General features: G+C 35.4%; 1 protein-coding gene across 2 annotated transcripts; it reads left to right on the forward strand.

Annotated features, from left to right (window-relative positions):
* Positions 1-3,431: 3,431 nt before the first annotated feature.
* On the forward strand, positions 3,432-20,926 carry FGFR1OP2 (FGFR1 oncogene partner 2). 2 transcript variants are annotated; one of them, XM_006866959.1, is made up of 6 exons: positions 3,432-3,566; positions 7,909-8,026; positions 9,149-9,291; positions 12,874-12,987; positions 15,414-15,527; positions 20,789-20,926. In XM_006866959.1, the coding sequence occupies exons 1-6, from the start codon at positions 3,432-3,434 to the stop codon at positions 20,924-20,926; spliced, it is 762 nt and encodes a 253-aa protein (XP_006867021.1). The 2 variants fall into 2 exon arrangements, with proteins under 2 accessions (XP_006867021.1, XP_006867022.1); XM_006866960.1 differs by lacking the exon at positions 12,874-12,987.
* Positions 20,927-22,501: the final 1,575 nt, after the last annotated feature.

A 22,501-nucleotide genomic window follows, 5' to 3' on the forward strand; every position in this document is an offset into this window, starting at 1 on the left:
CGACACTACAATTCAAAGGTTTCTATTTTTTTTCCATTTTCCTTATTTATTGTCCAGATTTCACATGAATGTGAGGCAATTGAAAATACCACAGTTTGGGTCAGGCCCACCTTAGTCCTTAAAGTGATCTCTTTGCTTTTAAATAAAGAAGTCTATTTGGTTTCTTGACTGCTGCTTCTATGGGCATTGATTGTATTCCAAGTACAGTGAAATCTTTGATAGTATCAGTCTTTTCTCCCAGTTCTCATCATGTTGCTTATTGGTCCAGTTGTGAGAGTTTTTGTTTTCTTTATGTTGAGGTGGAAAGTGTATTGAATCCATCAGTAAGTATTCAAGTCTGCGCTTTCATCAAACAAAGTTGTGTCATCTGCATATTGAAGGGTCTTTATAAGTTTTCCTCCAATCCTTATGCCACATTCTTCTATATATTGTCTGGCTTCTCAGATTATTTACTCCACGTATAGATTAAATAAGGAGCTCTGGTAACATAGTGGTTACGAATCGGGCTGCGAACCACAAGGTTAGCAGTTCGAAACTACCAGCTGCTCCGCGGGAGAAAGATGAGGCATTCTGCTCCCATAAAGATTAACAGCCTCGGAAACCCTGTACAGGGTCGCTATGAGTCAGAACCGACTCCACGGCACGTAACAACAACAACATAGATTAAATAAGTGTGGTGAAATAAAACACCCTGAACTATATTTAGCAAAATTTTACTTCGGTATGATATTAATGATATGATTTGATAATTTTCACATTTTTGTGGATCACTTTTCTTTAAAATGGGTACAGATATGGATCTCTGTCAATCAATTGGCCATGTAACTATCTTACAAATTTCTGGACATAGATGAGTGAGTGCTTCTAGACTTTCAGCATTGATTTTTTGAATCATATATCAATCAGTATTCTGTTCATTCCTGGAGCCTTGTTTTTGGCCAGTAGTATGTTCAGTGCACATCTTCTTTTGATGCTTCCTATATTTTACCCATTTGTTGTGGTCATTAAGTGCCATTGAGTTGGTTCCGACCCATAATGACCCTGTATAGGGTTTCTGAGGTGCAGATGGTGAGCCTGAACTGCTAACCTTGATTTGCAAACTGACTTTGCAGTCCAATGCATTAACCCAACCCACTGTGCTACACCAGGACTCTATTTTGCCCATAGAATCCTTCAATATGGCAATTCAAGGTTTGAATTTTCTGTACAGTTCTATAAGCTTAAGAAAAGCCTACCATGTTCTTCCCTTTTCATTTTCTAACTACAGGCCTTTGCACATTTCATTGTAATACTTTACTTTGTCTTTGCATATTATAAAACATTTAAATACTTTGGAGTTTCACATGCAGGAAATGAACATGTAGAGTCTTAAAAACTGTGTCACTGCTCTTTGGAAACTAATAAAAGTATACTTTGAGGAACTTTGTTGTTTAGAATTCTATTCCTTGAGTATCTTTTTATAATTACAAAGCAAATTCTACATATCGTTATTTTGATAGTAATATTTCATTATGCAGTATAGAGAGAGGAATTTTTTTGTGTTAATTGTAATTTCAAAAAGCCTATCAGTAAACATTCGATTTATTTTGGATTAGCTGTAATGCCTAATTAAAGTGGATGCTAGACTTTTGTTAGTTATATGGAAACATTTGAAGTATTTGTTTATTTAATACTTTATTTTCTGTGGCTAATCTGAACTGCGATTTTTATAATATGGAACTCCCAAGATGGAGTAGGGTTAGAGAATTTGCTTTGTTTTACCATCTGGAGGGTGACATGGGTGGAGTGTAGGATAGGGAGATGAAGATGGTTTTTGTAGGTAAAAACAACCAATAGAGCTCTAATTTGACTCATAAATAGAGCACTAGCTTGGAGATTAGGAGTCTTTCTGGGGCCAGCTTGCCTCCTTTCTTACTGTGTGGCCCTGTCATTTGACTCCTTATATTTGAAATTCCTACATCTATTTCCTCATTGGTAAAATGAAAGTAACAGCTTTTTTTGTGGCCAAAAGGTAACTGTGCCAACCAAAAGACAGTATGCAAGGCAGTAGTCCTTATGTTAAGAATGCTGCTATCAGTTTGAATTAAAATTAGTAACAATTGGATTTTATTCCACGGTACTCTAGAGATCTGTTTGCATTGAATTAGGTTCTAGAGAAAGCAAAGAATGAGTAAAACAGTTTTGAAGGAAAAACGGGCAACTTGCCATAACAGGTGGTGTTGTTGTTATATGCCGTGGAGTTGGTTCCAACTCATAGCGACCCTGTACATGGTTTCCGAGGCTGTTAATCTTTATGGGAGCAGACAGCCTCATCTTTCTGCCATGGAACAGCTAGTAGTTTCAAACTGCTGACTGTGAGATTAGAAGCTCGATTAGTAAGATAGCAAGAGTTTATTTTATAGTCATAGTAATCTGAGGCAGTGTAATATTAATAATGTAAAAATAGAGATAGAGAGGCCAGAAACACAGCCATGCATTTATGGAAACAACATGTGACAAGTACGATGTTAAAAATCAGTGGTGGAAAAATACACTAACAAATGGTACTGGGTCAAATGATTGTCTCATACAAAAGAAGAAAATATAGTTAGATGTCTACCTTATACCATATATGAAAATAAAAGTGAAATGAATTAAAAGATAGTACACAAAGGCAAAACCTTGACAACAGGGAATGTTTTCTAATTAGTATGCTATAAAATTATCCTTTTTTGTAATACAGTTTTATGAATTTTACATTTTCATATAACAACATAATAAGGATTCAGAACAGTTTGTAATCATATCCTTTTCTGCTCTTAATTCCTGACAACCACTGAACTCTTGTCCGTCACTATAGTTTTGTGTTTCTACAAGTCAGGGGTGTAGGAACCCTTTAAAACAATCTTCCGTCTTAGGGATGAGTAAAACATTAGGGACTAAGCATTCATAAAGGATGTTTTAAATCATTTCCAAATGGATTCTATAAAGTTGCCTTTCTATGGTTTAGGAATATGTACTGGTAATAGTATGTTTATATTGCCAGTTTATTGAAAGAGTCCGCTTTTGAAAAACCACAGTTCTCACGATGGCTAAAATACTATTCCATTTTGTATTTCATACTGTGTTGTCTGGCTGGATTGTGTGTGTGCATTCTTGCCATCGAGCACTAACTCTTGTTCCTCTCTGATACCAACACTGTTCTCTTTGCTTCAGCTGATTAAACGAATACTGTGTAAGTCTTTTCATAAGTCTGGTGTTTTCATCTTTATTTTTAGTTCAACAGTTTTGAATGCTGCTAACCTAAATAAAAGACTTCTGTAATAGTCTTATGTACTGTAACAAATGTAGTTTAAGAAGTATATTTGTGTTGACATGAAATTACAATAAGATGAAATGTTGACTTTGTTTTGAATGTGGATTTTAATTTAACTATAGGTATTCCGTTAGAAATGAGTTGCACAATTGAGAAGGCACTTGCTGATGCCAAAGCTCTTGTTGAAAGACTGAGAGATCATGATGATGCAGCAGAATCTCTCATTGAACAAACCACAGCTCTCAATAAGCGAGTAGAAGCAATGAAGCAGGTTTGATTTTTCTTTCTTGTTTGTTCCATTTAATAAAAGTAGTCATTGATATTAATATATTGCTTTGGACCATAAACTTTCGCTTAATTATTCTGTTTTCTGTATTCTAAAATTTAAAAGTAGCATTCCTTGTGTATATCAGTTTTACACTTGTTGTTAGGTGCCATCGAGTTGGTACCGACCCATAGCAACCTTAGGACACTATTTTCTTGGTCCAAGTGATATATATGTGTGGTGGTGGTATGCTGTGGAGTTGGTTCCGACTCATAGTAAAGTGATCCTGCATACAGTTTCTAAGGCTGGAAATCTTTACAGGAGCAGAAAGCCTCATCTTTCTCCCATGGAACAACTGGTAGTTTTGAGCTGCTGATCTCGAGGTTAGCAGCTCTACTTGTAACCACTACACTACCAGAGCTTCTTGATATATATGTTTGTTGTTGTTAAGTGCCGGCGAGTCGGTTCCGACCCATAGCGACCCTGTATAGGGTTTCCGAGGAGCTACTGGTGAGCTTGAACCGCCGACCTTGCAGTTCAAATGGCTTTGCAGTCTGGCGCATTGGCCCACAGAGCCATTTAGGTGCATGTATATATGTTGTTGTTGTTGTTGTTGTTGTTGTTAAATGTCATCAAGTTGGTTCCACTTACAGCGACACTGTTTAGGGCTTCCAAGGAGAAGCTGGTGGGTTTGAATTGCTGACTTGCAGTTAGCAACCCGGTGCTTATCCTGTTGTTGTTATATGCCATTGAGTCAGTTCTGACTCATAGTGACCCTGTATAGGGTTTCCAAGGAGCAGCTGGTGAACTTGAACTGACAACCTCACAGTTCAAACCAACCTTGTAGTCCAACACATTAAATTGCAGTGCCATACCAGGACTCCAGTGCTTATCCTACAAGTGTATGAATGAATATATATATATATATATTCATACACACACACACATATATATATAAATCTGCACATTTGACCACTTATTTTCTAACAGATAATGCATTTGATTTTAGAAAAATAAATTAATTTGTTAGGTATGGTGCAGTGGATCAAACATTGTACTGCTAATTGAAAGGTCTGCGGTTCAGTCCTACCAGTCACTGTGGGAGAAAGATGAGGCTGTCTGTTCCTGTAAAGATTTAAAGTGTCAGAATCCCTATGGAGCAGTTCTACTCAGTCCTATGAAGTCATTCTGTGTTGGAATCCACTCAGTGTCAGGGTTGCGTTGAGATACATTTAACTAAGGCTAGATCTTACTTTTACTAGTGTCTACTAATGTTGACATTGTTTGATATTTTTATAATATAGAAATGTTTGTTTTTCTTTATAAAGTTATACTGTTTAACAACAAAATAAGGTTTTTTAAAACAATGCAAGACGATATCTGGTTTTCTCCTTATGCAACTATTGCATCCCTGCTTGCTTCCTATTGCTGCCAGTTAAAAAAGAACAGAAGAGAGTTCCCTTCTTGCTGTGCTGACTCATTGTTGTACTTCACACTTTCCTGTGGACCATGAAGGTTAGCTAGCATTTTAAACCCTCCACTGATAATGTTTTCTTCTTTAAGAGAACTAAAATCTCCAAACCCCCTTCAAAACTGAAACTCAAAGAGAACACACCAGCAGGCATGTAAACTTACTGGTGACCATGTTGGTCTGCTGGTGAGCAGAAGAGAGGAAAAGGCAGCAATGAAAAAATGGACTGAGTATGACCACGTTCCATAGACTCCTGTCGATCTGGAGATGAGAGAGAAAAGAGGAAGGGCTGCTTGGTCCGAAGCATGGTGGTGATACCTGGGGAATCCTGAGCCCCGAACAAGGACATAGCCACAGAGGACTAGAGCTGAGAGTGAAGAGTCCAGCTGATAGGAAGTGAGGGGAGATGCACAAGCATGCACAGACTTGTACATAATACCTATTTGGCTTTGTTTCAATGGCTTTATGATCAGAATTCAAGTAAAGGAAAAAAATTTTTTTAAAGTTTTTGATAAAGGAAGCAAGTACAAATTGCTACAATTTAATGAACTTGACCTATACTATGGATGTAGTAGCTCAAAATACCAACTGAGAGGGAAGGAGTCTTCACATCAAGTATCAATCCTATCCCCTCTGTACATAGGGTTGATAGGGACAAGCAACTTAGACATTGCCTACCTAAACTGGGGGGGAGGGGGAGGTGGAGTTGGCAGGGGCCTATAAAAACACGAAGTGACTGCCTTACAAGTTTTCAAGAGGGAGTTTAGTTTCTGAGTGTGCAGGGCAAGGTGGAATCCCCACTGAATAGTTCTCATCTTGTCTAGACTGGTCTGGTAAAAGATAAGAGGATAAGATTCCTATGATTCAATAATGAATAATTGTTATCATGACTAATTGTGACTGTCACAACAGTAAAGGTAGAAGTTCCTTACAGTCCAGAAACAGAGGACCCTAGGACCATCAAGGGAGAAGAGCACAAGCTGAATGTGGGACCCTATCCAGAGAAGCAGCAACACTAGAGATAGAGGCAGAGATGAGGACTTGGAGAAATAGAGCATCTGAGGACTCTAAACTCTTGGAAAGAGGGACTGAGTGCTAGCAGCCAGGAGGCAGGCTTGCAGAATGTGCCCTTTGGTGGTTTAAATCAGTGTATATATTCCTGAGTGTTTTTGTGTACATAAAAAAAAACAACAGAATAGAAACAAATACTGTTGAATGATGATGCACGGAGGAGATTGTAATCATTGCAATGAAATGATGAGTGTAAAACTGATGTTCTCCCATGTAAACTATCACTTGATTCTCATTAAAACCAAACGAACAAAAAAGAGAACTATAAAATCTCTGGGGTTATGATATAAATCAGTGGGGAAAAATACATATCACAGCTAACTCTATTGAAACTCATCCATTTTGTAAAAGGAAGCATTCCTGGGATTCAGCTTTTAATGACACTTAGAAATAGTGAAAGAAGTGTACTACTTTTGTTTTACAACTGTGTTTCCCAAAGCAAATTACCTTCCTCCTTGCCTGTCTAGCTTAATCAGTCTCCCATGAAGATATATCTGGTATCAAATTATAAAGAAAAAAAGAAGTTTAGTATTTGATGATAAAAGCCAGGAATGTTAAAATGAGTACATTTCTAACTAGCTCATTGAAATGCCTTAAAAATAAAGAAGTGTAATTTTAAAGTTATTGTTGTTGTTACCTACCATCGAGTCAGTTCCGAGTCATAGCGACCCTGTAAAGGGTTTCCGAGGAGCGGCTGGTAAGTTTGAACTGCTGACCTAGTGGTTCAAACCGAATGTGAGGTCAAGTGCTTATCCTATGGTGCCACACCAGGATTCCTATTAATTTAAAAAGAAACCAGAAGGCTAAATCAGTTTTCAAATACTCTTTTCAACTATTAAGATATAATTCACGTTCTATAAAATTTACTCTTTTGCAATTCAGTAGCTTTTAATGTGTAACTAAAATTATATAACAATAACCACTGTCTGATTCTTGAACATTTCATCTCCCCTCAAAAAAAAAAAAAAATCCCATATCGATTAGCAGATACTCTCTATTCACTCTCCCCAGGATCCCTGGCAATTTCTAGTTTTTCTATCTCTATAGATTTGCCCATTCTGGATATTTCAGGTAAATGGAATTATATAATAGGTAACCTTTTGTGTCTGGCTTCTTTCAGATAATGTAATTAGTTTTTAAGGCTTATCTATATTGTAGCATGAGTACTCGTTTGTTATTTTTTTCTTAAATGGCTTACTGTTCATTTTTTGGAATCCTGGTGTGGTACCATAGGAAAAGCACTCAACCTCAAGGTCAGCGGTTCAAATTCACCAGTCATTCCTGGAAACCCTGTTCAGGGTTGCTATGAGTCGGGACTGACTCAATGGCACTTACCAACATCAACAATTCCATTTTATGGATATACCATATTTTGTTTATCCATTCATCATTTGATAGACACCTGAGTTTTCACTTTTTGACTGTTATGATATTGATACTATTAACATTCACGTACAAGGTTTTGTACAAATATGTTTTCACTGCTCTTGGGTATATATCTAGGAGTGTGACTGAAAGGTTATATGGGAGCTGTATGTTTAACTTTTTGAGGAGCTACCAGACTCTTTTCCAAAGCAGCTACAGCCATTCCCACCAGCGTTCTGTAAGGGTTCCAGTTACTCTACAACCTTGCCACCACTTGTCGTCTTTGAACAAATGTCTGTTGAGATGCTTTGACCATTTTCTAATTGGGTTATTTGTATTTTTATTATTAAAAGTTTTTATATATTCTGGATACTAGACCTTAATCAGATAGATGACTTACAAATATTTTTTCCAAAATGTTCTTTTGTAATTTTTTGTTAGTACCAGGAAGAAATTCAAGAACTTAATGAAGTTGCAAGACACCGACCACGGTCCACATTAGTTATGGGAATCCAGCAAGAAAACAGACAAATCAGAGAATTACAACAAGAGAACAAAGGCAAGACATGTAGTCACTGTTTATAGTAAATCAAAGAGGAACTTTAATCTGCAGTTGTACTATTCATATAAAATACTTCTTTTTAAAAATAAAATTAACTGTATATTTAGAACAAGCCACGTTTAGGATCAATTGATATTTTAAAAAATGGGAAAACAGCCAGCTATGTCAAGTAACTTTTGACATTAATCCCAGTACTTATCCACATGCCAGAATCATATTTATTGTTCTTTATTTGTTCTACAAATCAATGTCTGTCTGCCCTGGTGTCATCTTGGATTCTCATCCTCAATATCCAATTTGTTCTGTTGTTGCTGTCTGTGAAATAACTCAGTTTTATATAAATCCCACTGCTTTTTCCCCAGCTTAATTATTCACACTCTTGCTAGGACTTTCTTAATTGTTCTCTCTGATTCCATTCTCTTTTCCAGTCCATCTTCAACACAGGCATCAGATTGGTTTTTCAAAAATACATTTCAAAAATCAAGACATTCCAATTCCTAAGAAGCTTTGTTATATCTTATTTCCTTATACAAAGCGATTCAAAGTCTATTTCCAGCCTTCCTTTCTTGCTTCTTCCCTTAGCCCTCTTCTGTGAACCCTTTGCTCTTACCATTTCAAACTAACTCATAAACATCTTTTTACGCCTTACTTAGATTGTTGTTTTTCAAAACAACTCAGTATCATCTTAATATTATACTCTGTGAAGATTTCAGCAATTTCTCCCCACAGATTTCTGTTATGTGTATTTTTGTAGAGTTCCATACTGTTCTTCCCCACATTTTATTATAATTATATATGTATAAATTTTCCACTAAATTGAGTTTCATTGTCTTCTGAAATAATGAATTCTGTTATTCCTAATAACAGAAGAACATTGTATGATTCTTATTGCTGTTCAGTAAATGTTAGTTGGAATTATTCACAAAAAAGGAGTTAAAATTGTCATTTAAAAAACTAGTAAGGGCCTTAAGGGGCCTTTGTTTGACTACATTTTTATGCTGCAGTTTTTGCTTTTTTGAAATACCCTATTTATAAGTTGCTGTTATTAGAAATTAATTTAATATGGAAGAGAAAATTTGTGTGCCTTTAACACAAGTTTGATAATGTTATTTTTGATAGAATTACGTACATCCCTGGAAGAACATCAGTCTGCTTTGGAACTTATAATGAGCAAATACCGAGAACAAATGTTTAGACTACTAATGGCCAGCAAAAAAGATGATCCAGGTATAATACTGAAGCTAAAAGAGCAGCACTCCAAGGTAAACAATCACAGTTGTCTAGTAATGCCATTTTAACTTACTGTTTAAAGTTATATCTTTTTAAATGATCTTTTCTGTTTTTCCTTATTTTTTTCAATTCTTGTTTGTGATATTTTCTTTGTGATTTATTCTTCTATCATAATCCTCTTGTAGCTTTTATATATATTCATATATGAACTTTACTTGGGAAATACGAATTTATTCAATTCAGAATCATTTGCGTAAAGTCTGATTTTAAGAAATATTTTTTTTAATAGGTGTTTTGAAATCGTTGCAAAAACAAAAAATACTAACTAAATGTTGATTTATTTTTTAAGATTGTTTTCTGAATGAGGTGAATTCATCCAAACTATAAATGGTTGTTCATAGTGGGAAAATTATGGAGTTGAGGAGAGTGAAAAGAACTAGAATATTAAACTTTTGCTCCCTCTGCCTCCATCAAATACTAGTTAGATCATTTTAAAACCATACTAAGGTGATTTTCTTGCTCTTGATCTTCTTGTCCCTCTGCCCATGCCCTTTGTATATGGTTGACCCTGGAACAACATGGGGTTAGAAGTGCTGACCTCCATGCAGTCAAAAGTCCACATTAAGCTTGTGACTTCCCAAAAGCTTAGCTACTAATAACCTACTATTGACATAAACGCAAGGAGCTCTGGTAGCGTAAATCGGACTGCAAACCACAAGGTCAGCAGTTCGAAACTACCAGCTGTTCCGAGGGAGAAAGATGAGGCTTTCTGCTCCCGTAAAGATTTACAGCCTCAGAAACCCTGTACAGAGTCGCTATGAGTCGGAACTGACTCCACGGCACATAACAATTGACATAAACAATTAACACATTTTATATGTTATATATAGTATTCACTGCACCCATATAAAAACTGCATTTTTAATGTGAACTAAAAAGAGATCTTCCAAAAAGTGCAAGGTTTTTGCACCTGCTGTCATAACTGCAGCTGCAGCTTCATGAATTTCCCTCTCTTTCTTAACAGTAGTCCTTGTTTGATTCATTTCTCTTGACTTGGTGGGCAACATTTAAGCTATTCAGCTTTTTCTTGCAATGTCCTGACTTTTCTCTGCTTCTTAGAAGCACCACTAGCATCATTGTTATTCTTGTTGTTGTGAAGTGCCGTCAAGTCGGTTCTGACCCATAGCTATCCTGTATAGGATTTCCGAGGAGCCGCTGGTGAGCTTGAACTGCCAACCTTGCAGTTCAAATGGCTTTGCAGTCTGGCGCATTAACCGACAGCGCCACACCAGGATTCCATCTATTAGTATCATTAGTGGTACTTAATGTATGTCCCATGGTTTTATTCAAGGTTTATGGTGTTGCATAATGAATAATACGCAAGAACCACAAGAAATCACTTTTTACTGCCATACACTACTTACTTGAGAGAGAGAGATGCTGCTCACATGAAGATGATAGGTGTCACGGCATTTTTTGTTGTGTTTTGTGTGTGTGTGTGTGTGTGTGTGTGTGTGTGTGTTTAATCTGCATATAAGTGGACCTGTACAGTCCAAACCCATATTTTTCAAGGGTCAACTGTATGTCTCTGTATTTGCTGGCAACTGCTGTGAAGACAAATGGCATAAATCTTTCCTATACATATTTTCTTTTAAAACTAAATTTTAACTGCTGAAATGAAATAAAATTTTTAGATTGTGATGCTAACTAGGCCATTATCTGTATTGGCAAGTAATGAGCTCTAGCTATAATTAGTTACAACTTTAATGCTATTTAAGAAATTGTATGTGACATATAAGGCATTTTTATCTTTTGTGGTTATCCAAATACATTTCAGATTCTATAAAACATCTTTTCTGTCGTGATGCCAGTAGATGTTTTTACTTATTCTGTTAGATTTAAGACTCGGTAAATTAAGTGACTATGTGACCTATATTAAGAGTCCTGGTGTGGCACTTTGAATTAATACACTGGGCTGCAAAATCAGTTTGAACTGCAGGGTCAGCGGTTCAAGATCACCAGCCACTCCTTGGAAATTCTATAAAGGGTCACTATGAGTCAGAACCTACTTGATGGCATTAATAAGATGGCATTAATAATTAAGAAACATTAATAGGCATAATTTGTGTCAACCAAGAAAAAAATAAATTCGGATTTAATATTGTGCGAGTAACACTATTTAGCACAACTTAAAGGAAATTCTTGGATATTTAAAGTGGCAAAACTTTTCAACATAAACTTTATCTCTTGGCAATGAGGTCATCGTAAAAGCATTTTAATATAAATATATAACTAAGACTGCTTTTTCAAGGTATAAACATTGACTTAAAATTATTAGTAAAAGAAATGTAATATTAAGAAATTTTAAAAGACCCTTATAACATAAGGAATAACAATTTTAAGATATGAAGGGGAGAATACTCTGGTTTTAAAAAACTTTTAGACTATGATTCTACTGCTTGCTGACCCTATCTGATAGCAGATTGACATAGCAAATGTTTTGTTAAAAACATTACTAAATTTTAACATTCACCATAGATGTTTTATTAGTGAACAAAGTTGTACATTTTCTGTAGTGGTTGTAAATCATCTCTTTTTATTATGTTGATTAAATTCTTCATGTAAGTGTTGATCCCTGCCTTCTGTAAAATGACTGTTTAGTTACTTGTTAATAATTCTGACTAATACATATCAATGTTTGTGATTTTGATTTTTCCCAAAAAGGAGACACTTCGCCTCAATTAAACACTTACACAGGGTTAGTTATTCTGGGTAATAATAAGATGAATGAATAAGTTTCATTGCTCTGCCTTTGGAGCTTACAGTGTAATGGAAGATACAGATGAAATATAAATGTGTAATACTCTGGTAGCATAGTGGGTACAAATTGGGCTGCGAACCTCAAGGTCAGCAGTTCGAAACTACCAGCTGTTCCACGGGAAAAGATGAGGCTTTCTGCTCCCGTAAAGATTTGCAGCCTTGAAAACCCTGTGCAGGGTCACTATGAGTCGGAACTGACTCCACAGTACTTAACAACAATATAAAGTAGGACGTGATGAGTTCTAAAATGTAGATATGACTTGTGTTATGAAATTGGGAAAATAAGATGACTTATCAATGGGGAGAATATGGGAAAGTGTCCAAGATTTGAATCCAGCCTTAACTTAGTTATTGGGAGGGCGGGGGCAATAAACAGAAGTGGTTGAGAAAAGAATTGTATGATAAAGGCATCCAAGTGTGATATTCCAGAATGTGCTTAGGAATGAGTGTTCTGATGCCTAAACAGAAAATTATTTTTTAACACATTTAGAGAAAACAAACATACTTACACATAGCAGCATTTTGGAGTACGAGACACCTTGGAGACTACAGTAATACAGAATTTTGCCCTCACCTTGACTCTTTTAGCGGGCATTAAAAAAATGTGTAGAGTTTGAGAAAAACTCAATTATCTGTTAAATATTTCATTGTTACACTATTTTTGAACAGATACCTTTTTGGAAATGTTAAAAAAACAAACATTTCATACACTTGGCTAACACGCATGAACTAACATTCAGTTTTTAAACTACGGATAATGTCCGTATTAACATTATAATGACTCTGTACTACAGATTGACATGGTACATCGTAACGTCTCCGAAGGATTCTTCCTTGATACATCTCGACCCATCCTTGAAGCACCTCAACACGGACTGGAGTGGAGGCACTTGGAAGCAAATCAGAATGTACACAAAATAAAACAGTCTACTTTTGGGGTGTGGATGGAAGGGAGGGATACATTTTAACAGTTTGATTTTTTTACATTGAATTTCCTTCTCAAGCCAGATTAAGGAATAAATAAAATCAAAAGAATGTTGTATTTGTCAAAACCAAGTGAAAACCAAGAGACTAAATCTGTCTAAAGAGGTGCTTGTAGTAAGTGAATCACTAACTGTTCTATTTGGAAGGGTTTTGGTTTGTTAATTTTTGTTTCCCTACTCATGATGATCTTGTCCTGAAAAAAATTAGTTTTATCTTGTTTTTCTCAATTTTGAATGCAAAGAATTCTTTGCTTCCAATATAGTCTTTAAACCTAGGTCAGTGCCATAGGTTAATTTGAGAAAGTTTTACTCATTACCCTAATTTACTTTGCTCTGCTGCAATTTTTTCCTGTAACTATTATAGATTAGGCCCCTCTTATAGTGAGAAGGAGTTCGGTACTTTTAATCATTACATAATATGGCAGATGCTTGACATGCTCTAATTCTTGATATAATGTTACCATAATCTACACTGATGGAAATACTCTGTATCTGCACAGTCCAGTGTGGAAGCCAAATGCATGTGCGATTATTTACTGAACAATCACAATGTTTGTAGTGCAACTGAAGGCCTGAATTTGTTTATTTTAAAAATTCGTATTAATTTCAGTTCAATTTAAATAGCACCTCCAATACTGTCCTGTTTTTCTGTCCTGTTTTCCTGTACACTAGCATTCTATAGGTGTCAGCATAAAATAACATTAGCCTAAGGGCTTGCCTTTTTGTTGATTAAGAAGATGTTAATGCATGGTCTGTTGAAGATGTTCAGATTTTTCTCATATTTCTACGGTACTTTAATAATTTCCTGTTATTTTTGGTTCCATTTAATCCTTCTCACAAATAGTAAATATAACTATGTAGGAGTCCTGATGTGATGCTGTAGGATTATCACTTGGACTGTTTGAATCACAAATTTGGCGATTCAAACTCACCAGCCACTCCTCGGAAACCCTATGTGGGGTCACTATGATTCGGAACCTACTCGACAGCACTTAACATCAACATTACTATTTAATAGACTTATGTTTATTTGGGGAGGTTTTGACTTCTTTATTCAAGTTTTACCCTTCGTAAAAGGGGGCTTCAAAAAAAAAAAAGGTGTGTTTCAAAAGTTCATGGAAAACAGAATCAAATTTTTTTCCCATGGACTTTTATTAAGCCCCCTTGATTGCTAGTGACTAGTAGTCTGTAGTGTTGTTAGTGCCATCAAGTAGGTTCCAACCCATAGCACCCTGTACAGGGTTTCTGAGGAGTGGCTGGTGAGCCTGAAATGCTGACCTTGAGGTTCAAACTGACTTTGCAGTCTGGTGCATTAACCCACAGCACCACGCCAGGAGTCTGTTGAAGCTGTTTACTGAGAAAATAATTCTCAACTTTCTGTTGATTTTAAACATTTTGTCTCTTTCACTAGACTGTAAGCTCCTTGAGAATATATCTTAACAGTTTGTTACCTGGCACAGTGCCTAACACATTGCAGCTGTGCAAAAAGGAATGCAGGAATGACACTGGAAGAAATCTCTGCTACTAGTATCACAGAAATGTAGATGTGCATTATCCTGGGATTAGATTTTGAATTGTTTACAGAGAAAGCCAATTGATATTTTAAAACATAAGAGAAATTTGTACATTTTATTCAGCGTTGTGTTGCCATCGAGTTACTTCCAACTAGCAAGCCTGTATAGGGTTTCTGAGAGAAACTGGTGGTGGGTTTGACCTTCTAACTGATAGGTCAAGCAGTTCAAACCCACCAGTCACTCCTAGAAAACCCTATATACAAGGTTGCTATGAGTTGGAACCAATTCAATAGCACTTGATGACAACCATGCGCCAAACACTAAAAAATAGGCAGATATAAACAAGATACAGTTTTTGCTCTGAAAGAGAATTATAACCTAAACAAATTCTAGGTTGATTCAGATTCATTTATAGGCATGGACAATACAGAGAAGACCTGTAAATCATGAAGACTTCGGAAGGAAAAGAGATTTAGTGTGCCTACAGTTTATCTTTCCTGTTACCTTGTTCAATAAGTAAATGTAAATACAAAAAGAAAAAGTTGCTGATCACTTGTAATGGAAGGAATGAGAAGTAGGATCGTTAGTACTTTTCTTGTGTACTAGGCTGTTTTATTATGATGCTCTTTAATTCTAATCCATTCTTACATCTTTGTTCAAGAGAACATTAATGTTCAACTGACTTTCATGTGACAATCTACTGGATATCTTGTAAGATGTAAGACTATTACATTTATTGCAAGTAGCAACACAGGTATTTTTCAAAAAAAACCAAAAACTAATATTTCACTGATTTGCAACTACCACCCACCCACCCCACCCTTTTTTTTTTTCCAGGAATTACAAGCGCATGTTGACCAAATAACTGAAATGGCAGCAGTAATGAGGAAAGCCATTGAAATTGATGAGCAACAGGGTTGCAAGGAACAAGAACGAATATTCCAACTTGAAGTAAGTTCTAAATGCAAATATAGATGAAAATAGTCTGTGCAAAGATTTATGTCAGAAAAATGTACCCCATTTTAAAAAAAGACACATACTCTGGAATTGTAATGTTCATTTTCTTAATCTGGATGCTAGTTTATAATGGGTATGTAATGCAAGACCGTTTATATAATAACACAAGAGTCTAAGATCAGAAATAATTGAGATAACTGGTTTATTTGATACTATGTTGCTTCATCTTGTCAGGTGAATGTATTTTTTCAGTTTTATAAATATTTTTATTTGTTCAATCCATTAAAGATTATAGTGATGCATAGAAATAACTTTAGTCCACAAATTATATTCTTTGTGCACTCTTTTCCTCTCGAAAATGTACAACTTTTGTCTTATACAAAGGTAATTCAAAAGAATTTCTACAAAATAATATAAACTGTATTAAATAAAACTATCAAAATGTAGAACCTGTTATTTCTCAACATCTCCTCCATCTAGGTCCATACACTTCTGAAGGTGGTGGTCCCATCTCTTAACTCTTCCCCAAAGCATTCCACACTCTCCAGTTTACATCACATCAGAACAGCAGTTTGGCATCCTTGAGAGACTGTGTCCTTTGAAAGTTGTGAGCTGTGTGAACAAAAAGATGTCTAAAGGGGCAAGATCAGGACTGTAGGGTAGATGGATTAAGGTTTTCCAACAAAATTCTCATATAGCAGTCCTTGCTCCATTGTAAGTCCATTGTCATGACAGAAATAAAGGCAGCAATTTTTCTGGCCTTTTTCTCACCATTGCAGTTTTACATTTTTAAAAGATTCTTCCTAATAAGTCCCATGATCATCTTGTGTCCTTTAAGAAAATCTATCAAGATTACTCCTTTGGAGTAATCTTCCAATATTCACCATAACCTTCTGAGCTGACCTCTCTACCTTAAATTTAACTGGCCCAGCAGTTCCTCTCAGACTGTTTTGATTGGACCTTTTTTATTTCAAGGCAACCTAAGGAGTCCTGGTGTGACGCTGTAGAAAAAGTGCTGAACTGCTAAAGGAAAGGTTAACATTTCAAATCCACCATCTGATCCTTGGAAACACTATACAGGATCACTGTGAGTCAGAACCAACCAGATGTCTCTTAACACCAATAAGGAGATTACCATCATTCCATCTGTCAGTTTGTCAGATGCTGGAAATAATGCCATTGATATTTTAATTTCCATGAGGGTCACGCATGGTGCATATCTTTTAAGCAGAGCTTCCAAACTAAGACTGAAAAACAAGCAGAGCACTTCTGAATGGTTAGCCACTGAAAACTTTATGAACAACAGCAAAACATTGTCTGATACAATGCGAGAAGATGAGTCCCTTAGGTTGGAAAACACAAAAAATATGACTGGTGAAGAGCTGCCTCCTGAGAGTTGATCTTTAATAACATGAATAGAGCAAAGCTTTCGGGGCCTTTATTTATTAATAGGACACTAATCAAAATGAGAAAAACAGCTATAACAGACATTAATAATTGGAACATAGAATATATGAAAATAGAATATATTCATAGAATATATGAATCTAAGAAAATTGGAAGTAGCCAAAAATTAAATGGAGCACATAAAGATCAGTAATGGTAGGTATTTGTTGCCTGAAATGGACAGGTATTAACTATTTTGAGTCAGATAATCATGTGATTTACTACGCCAGGGACGACAAAGGTGAATGGCATCACATTCATCATCAAAAAGATCATTTTAAGATCTATCTTAAAGTACAGTGCTGTCTGTAATAGAATAATATCCATATGCTTACAGGAAGACCAGTTAAGTACAACTATTATTCACAATTACATACCAGTCATGGCAAAGATGATGAAATTGAAGAGTTCCACCAACTTCTTCAGGCTGAAATTTTAAAACTGCAGTGTATTGAAAGAATTGCCAGAAATCTAAGCCAGATTCTGAAGATGATATGGAATAAAGGATATCATTGCTGACATCATACAGGTCTTGGCTGAACAGAGAACACCAGAAAGATGTTTACTTGTACTTAATTGACTGTGGATAACATTGCAAAGAATGAAAATTCCAGAACACTTTATTGTGCCCGTGAGGAACCTGTACATGACCAAGAGACAGACATTCGAACATAACAAGAGGATACTGAATGGTTTAAAATCAGGAAAGGTGTGTGACTAGGTTGTGTACTTTCACTATACTTATTGAGTCTATATGCTAAGCAAAAATCTGATAAACTGGGTTATATGAAAAAAAGCATGGCATCAGGATTGGAGAAAGACTCATTAACAACCAGCAATATGCAGATAATACAACCTAGCTTGATGGACGCAAAGGCGATTTGAAATACTTAACTGACGAAGATTAAAGGCTACAGCCTTCAGTATGGATGGCACCTCAATGTAAAGAAAACAAAAATCCTCACAAGTAGATCAATAAATAACATGATAAATGGAGAAAAAATTAAAGTTGCCAAAGGCTTCATTTTACTTGAATTCACAATCAGTGCCCATGGAAGCAGCAGTCAAGAAATCAAATGCTGTGTTGCATTTAGTAAGTCTGCTGTAAAAGATCTCTTTAAATTGTTAAAGAACAAAGATATCACTATGAGGACTAAGATGCACCTGAACCAAGCCATGATATCTTCAACTGCTAAGTTGGAAACAGAGGAAAGATTGGTAGTTTGAAAATATGGGATGGGTAATAGAAATGATGCTAGAGGTCACATGATAGAATTTTGCAAGACCAATGACTTTATTCATTGCAAGTAACTTTCTATAACATAAACAGCAACTATACACTTGGACCTCACCCGGTGGAATACACAAGAATCAAATGGACTACATTTGTAAGAAGAGCCAAAACAAGGACAGGGGCTACCTGGAACAGAGACTATCAGTTGCTCATATGCAAGTTCAGATTGAAGCTGAATAAAATTAAAACAAATCCACAAGAACCAAAATATGACCTTGACTACATCCCACCTTAATTTAGAGATCATCTTAAGAACAGATTTGATGCATTAGGCACTCATGACTTAAGACTAGAGGAATTGTGGGATGACATCAAAAAGATCATACAAGAAGAAAGCAAAAGGTCATTAAAAAGACAGTAAAGAAAGAAAAGATCAAAGTGGGTATCAGGATAGACTCTGAAACTGATTCTTGAATATAGAGATGCTAGAGTGACTGAAAAAAAATTATCAGAAAATTTTTTTGTAAAAGAGTTGAACAGAAAATTTCAAAGGGCAGCTCCAGAAAACAAAGTCAAGTATGATAATGCAGTGTGCAAAGACCTGGAATTGGAACCAAACAGAAAGAACATGCTCAGTATTTCTCAATCTAAAAGAACTGAAGAAAAATTTCAAGCATTGGGTTGCCATGTTGAGGATTCTGTAAGCAAAATATTGAGTGATGCAGGAAGCATCAAAAGAAAATGGAAAGAATACAAAGAGTTACTGTACCAAGACTTTATCTTAAGTACTTTGGACATGTTGTCAAGAGGGACTTGTCCTTAGAGAAGGACATCATGCTTGGTAAAGTTTGAGTATCAGCAAAAAAGCAGAAGTCCCCAATGATAAGGACTGATATAGTGGTTGCAACAGTGGGCTAAAATAATTGAGGCTGGCACAGGACTGGTCAGTATTTTGTTCTGTTGTGTACAGGGTCGCTACGAGTCAGGACCAACTGTACAACACCTAATCCAGACGACAGCAAGTAGACTAAGACAAGGAAGGGTATTACTGAGAAAACTTGTCTACAGCCCTCCACTGTTAACAGAGACATGTTTAAACAAATCTTTTTTTGGAATAATTCCGTACATGTATGAACTGGAACTCTAGTAGCAATACATTTTTATTTACCCTAGTATGTTGTTGTTTTTTTATTTTGTGATAGCAAAAGCACAAGTCCTTGTTGAATAACTAAAACCATTAGAATAGACTTCTGTGCTTTAAAAGCTATATTTTGAAACCATAATGGCAAAATTAGTTGTAAGAGGGCCAAACTTGATTTTCTTTCAGCATACAGTATCTCAGCAATTTTTTAGGTAGAGGTTAACAGTAAGGATCCGGGTAGTAAATACTGTTTGTAAACCGAAGTCTCTGTTGCAAAAACTCAACTTTTATAGATGTAACACAAAAATAGCCGTTGTTGTCGTTAAGCACTGTCGAGTTGATTCTGACCCATAGCAACCCTGTACAGGGTTTCTGAGGCTGCCAATCTTTATGGAAGCAGAAAACCTCATCTTTCTCCCGCGGAACAGCTGGTAGTTTCAAACTGCTGACCTTGAGATTAGCAGCCCACCTCGTAACCATTACGCTACCAGAGCTCCTTAAAAACAGCCATAGACAATAATAAATGAATGGGTATGGCTGTGTTCCAATAAAACTTAAAAGTGATGTAGGGTAAGCATTGGACTGCTAACCACAAGGTCAGTGGTTCAAACTCACCAGCTGCTCTGTGGATACCCTATATACAGCCAGGGTGGCTAGGAGTTGAAACTGACTTGATGGCACTTAACAACACCAAGTAGGACCCATAGTTTTGTGACCCCTGTTCGGTAGCACTGAAACTAAAAAAAATGGGATTGTAGACAGTGGGAGAAAATAATTATTAAAAGTTTTAAATTTCTGTAAATTTTGTACAGTAACTAAAAAAAAATAAAGGCAAGCTTGTTTACCAATGCCAGATTTGGTTAACTCTACTTCTTAAAAAATATCAAGAACTTCTACTGCAAGCTCTCCTGCTCTCAGATTCCAGTGAACAAAGCAAACCAGATGGCTTATTCCATGCTATCAATCAAAGTACTGAAAGTAATAAACTGGGAAGAAGGTCTAGTCCGATGGTATTAATTCCTTGACTTTACATACTTATTTAAATATAAATATGGCTATTAATTTCTTTAATGTGTTTTCAATAAACAATTTTTGAAGTTTTATCTGTAATTACAAATGCATAAATAAGGCTTTACAGTGGTTTAAGATGTTGAACACATGATTCCCTCTTCCTTAAAAAAAAGTTGTCTGGATTCAAGTTGTCAACTGCATATATAATGGGGCCTCAAAGTTTGTGGAAAAATTTCATTATATATTAATACCATTTTCCACTAACTTTTTGAAGTCCCTACTATTTCTTAGTACATTTGACTGTCATAGAACTTGATTTTTGTTTGCCACACCTTCAGTTTTTTCATTATCTTAAGATTTGTGTGCATTCTTTTCATGGCTATCTTGATGACTGCATCTTTGTTTTTGTTTGCCTTCTTCTAGCAAGAAAACAAAGGTTTGAGAGAAGTCCTTCAAATAACTCGAGAATCATTTTTGAACCTTAGGAAAGATGATACATCGGAAAGTACGTCTTTGTCAGCATTAGTGACCAATAGTGACCTGAGTCTAAGGAAGAGCTGAAGAGTGTCTAAGCATGTGAGCTTCTTACATTGGCTCCAAACAGTCACTGGGACTGGCCCACTAAATGTATGACTAAATAACAGAAAAATCAATCTCAATCAAGCTTTTATAATATGTATATACATGCACATACTATGTACAGTATACTGGTAATGACATTTTTAAAGGATAACAAAAAAAATACATTATTTTAATTGGTCATTGACTTACAAAACATAATTGAAAGGCAGAAATTAAGCTGTTTCTAATTGATGAACAGATGAAGGGTTTTACAGTAACTGCTAAGTATAAAGAGAGCTTTCAGCAGTACTCTTGGCTAGTTCTGGATGATATTTTGGTAAATTTGAATATTTCTAGTTAGAGATTAATAGAATTATCCCATTTTAAAAATACAAATTATGCCATGGCTTTGTGAATGAAGTTCCTCATATTAAGTCTTATCCCTCCTGTTTGGTGTCAGAGTTAACAAATGGCTTATTAACTATGTAAGATTTCAGCTTTTAGTGACTGCATGTCTACCTTCCCATTAATTGAAATTTTTGTCAAAAGCGCTTTAAAGGCTTCAAGAATGTTTTGTACTCAGCATAAACAAAACAGGTGATTTAATTTTACTTAATTGATACTTGGCTAATAATTTTTCATAACTTGCTAAGTGTATGAAATATTTCAGGAATGAAAGTGAAGGAATATTACTTTCTAAGAAAGATCTTTTGAGAGACATATTTAGTAGGTTAAACTACTCCTTTGAAAGAAAGTTTTAGTTCTAAGTCATTAGTGAAGATGAGATCTTTCTCTTCTTTGGTTGATCTTTATGTAGCTCATTTAGCTAACAGTGGAAATGTGTGATATATAACACATGAAATATGGTAATTTCAAAATAAATTGGGAATTCCCCTGGCCTGTACTGTTTGTTATTATTGCTTTTTAATACAAACAGTGAAAAGTAAATTTTAATTTCAAGAAACTATTTGGTCTCATACAAACTTTAGTCAAAAGGGAGTGAAAATCTATGGACTTACAAGTATATTTTGTGATTTTACAAAATATCAAATATCTAGTACATAAAAAAATTTAAAAGGCCACCAAATACACAAATGTGTTTACTATCAACTGAAACCTAAAGTTTTCTTATTTTGTGACTATAGAATATGTCAAATAAGCTTTAACATATTTATATTAAATACTAAAATTAGCAGATAGAAAATTCTACCTTTCAATGTATATTTAAAAATATTCCTTCATATAATTTATGTATAATTTCATATATTGCTAATATTCAAAGCTACTTTTCACTTGAGAATTATTCTATCTTAAGTTTGGGTAAAAGAGATTGACAGACCTGATTGAATAGAAACAGGCTAATGGTCCAAACAGTAAATTTTTTTTTTTTTCTAATTCAAAGGCCTTTATTTGATATTTTATAAATGAGAGTTTTTAAACTTTTCTTACGGCTTTTTGGGAAAATATCCCTTAATTTGATGTCAGAATTCATTATAATAGTTTTTATCCCAAGTAAGAAGTAAGTCACACAGTTGAGTTTAAATTTGAGGCATTTCATTAAGGCAGCTCTATTAT

The sequence above is a fragment of the Chrysochloris asiatica genome, unplaced genomic scaffold (assembly GCF_000296735.1).
Source record: "Chrysochloris asiatica unplaced genomic scaffold, ChrAsi1.0 scaffold00098, whole genome shotgun sequence".
Classification (NCBI taxonomy): domain Eukaryota; kingdom Metazoa; phylum Chordata; class Mammalia; order Afrosoricida; family Chrysochloridae; genus Chrysochloris; species Chrysochloris asiatica.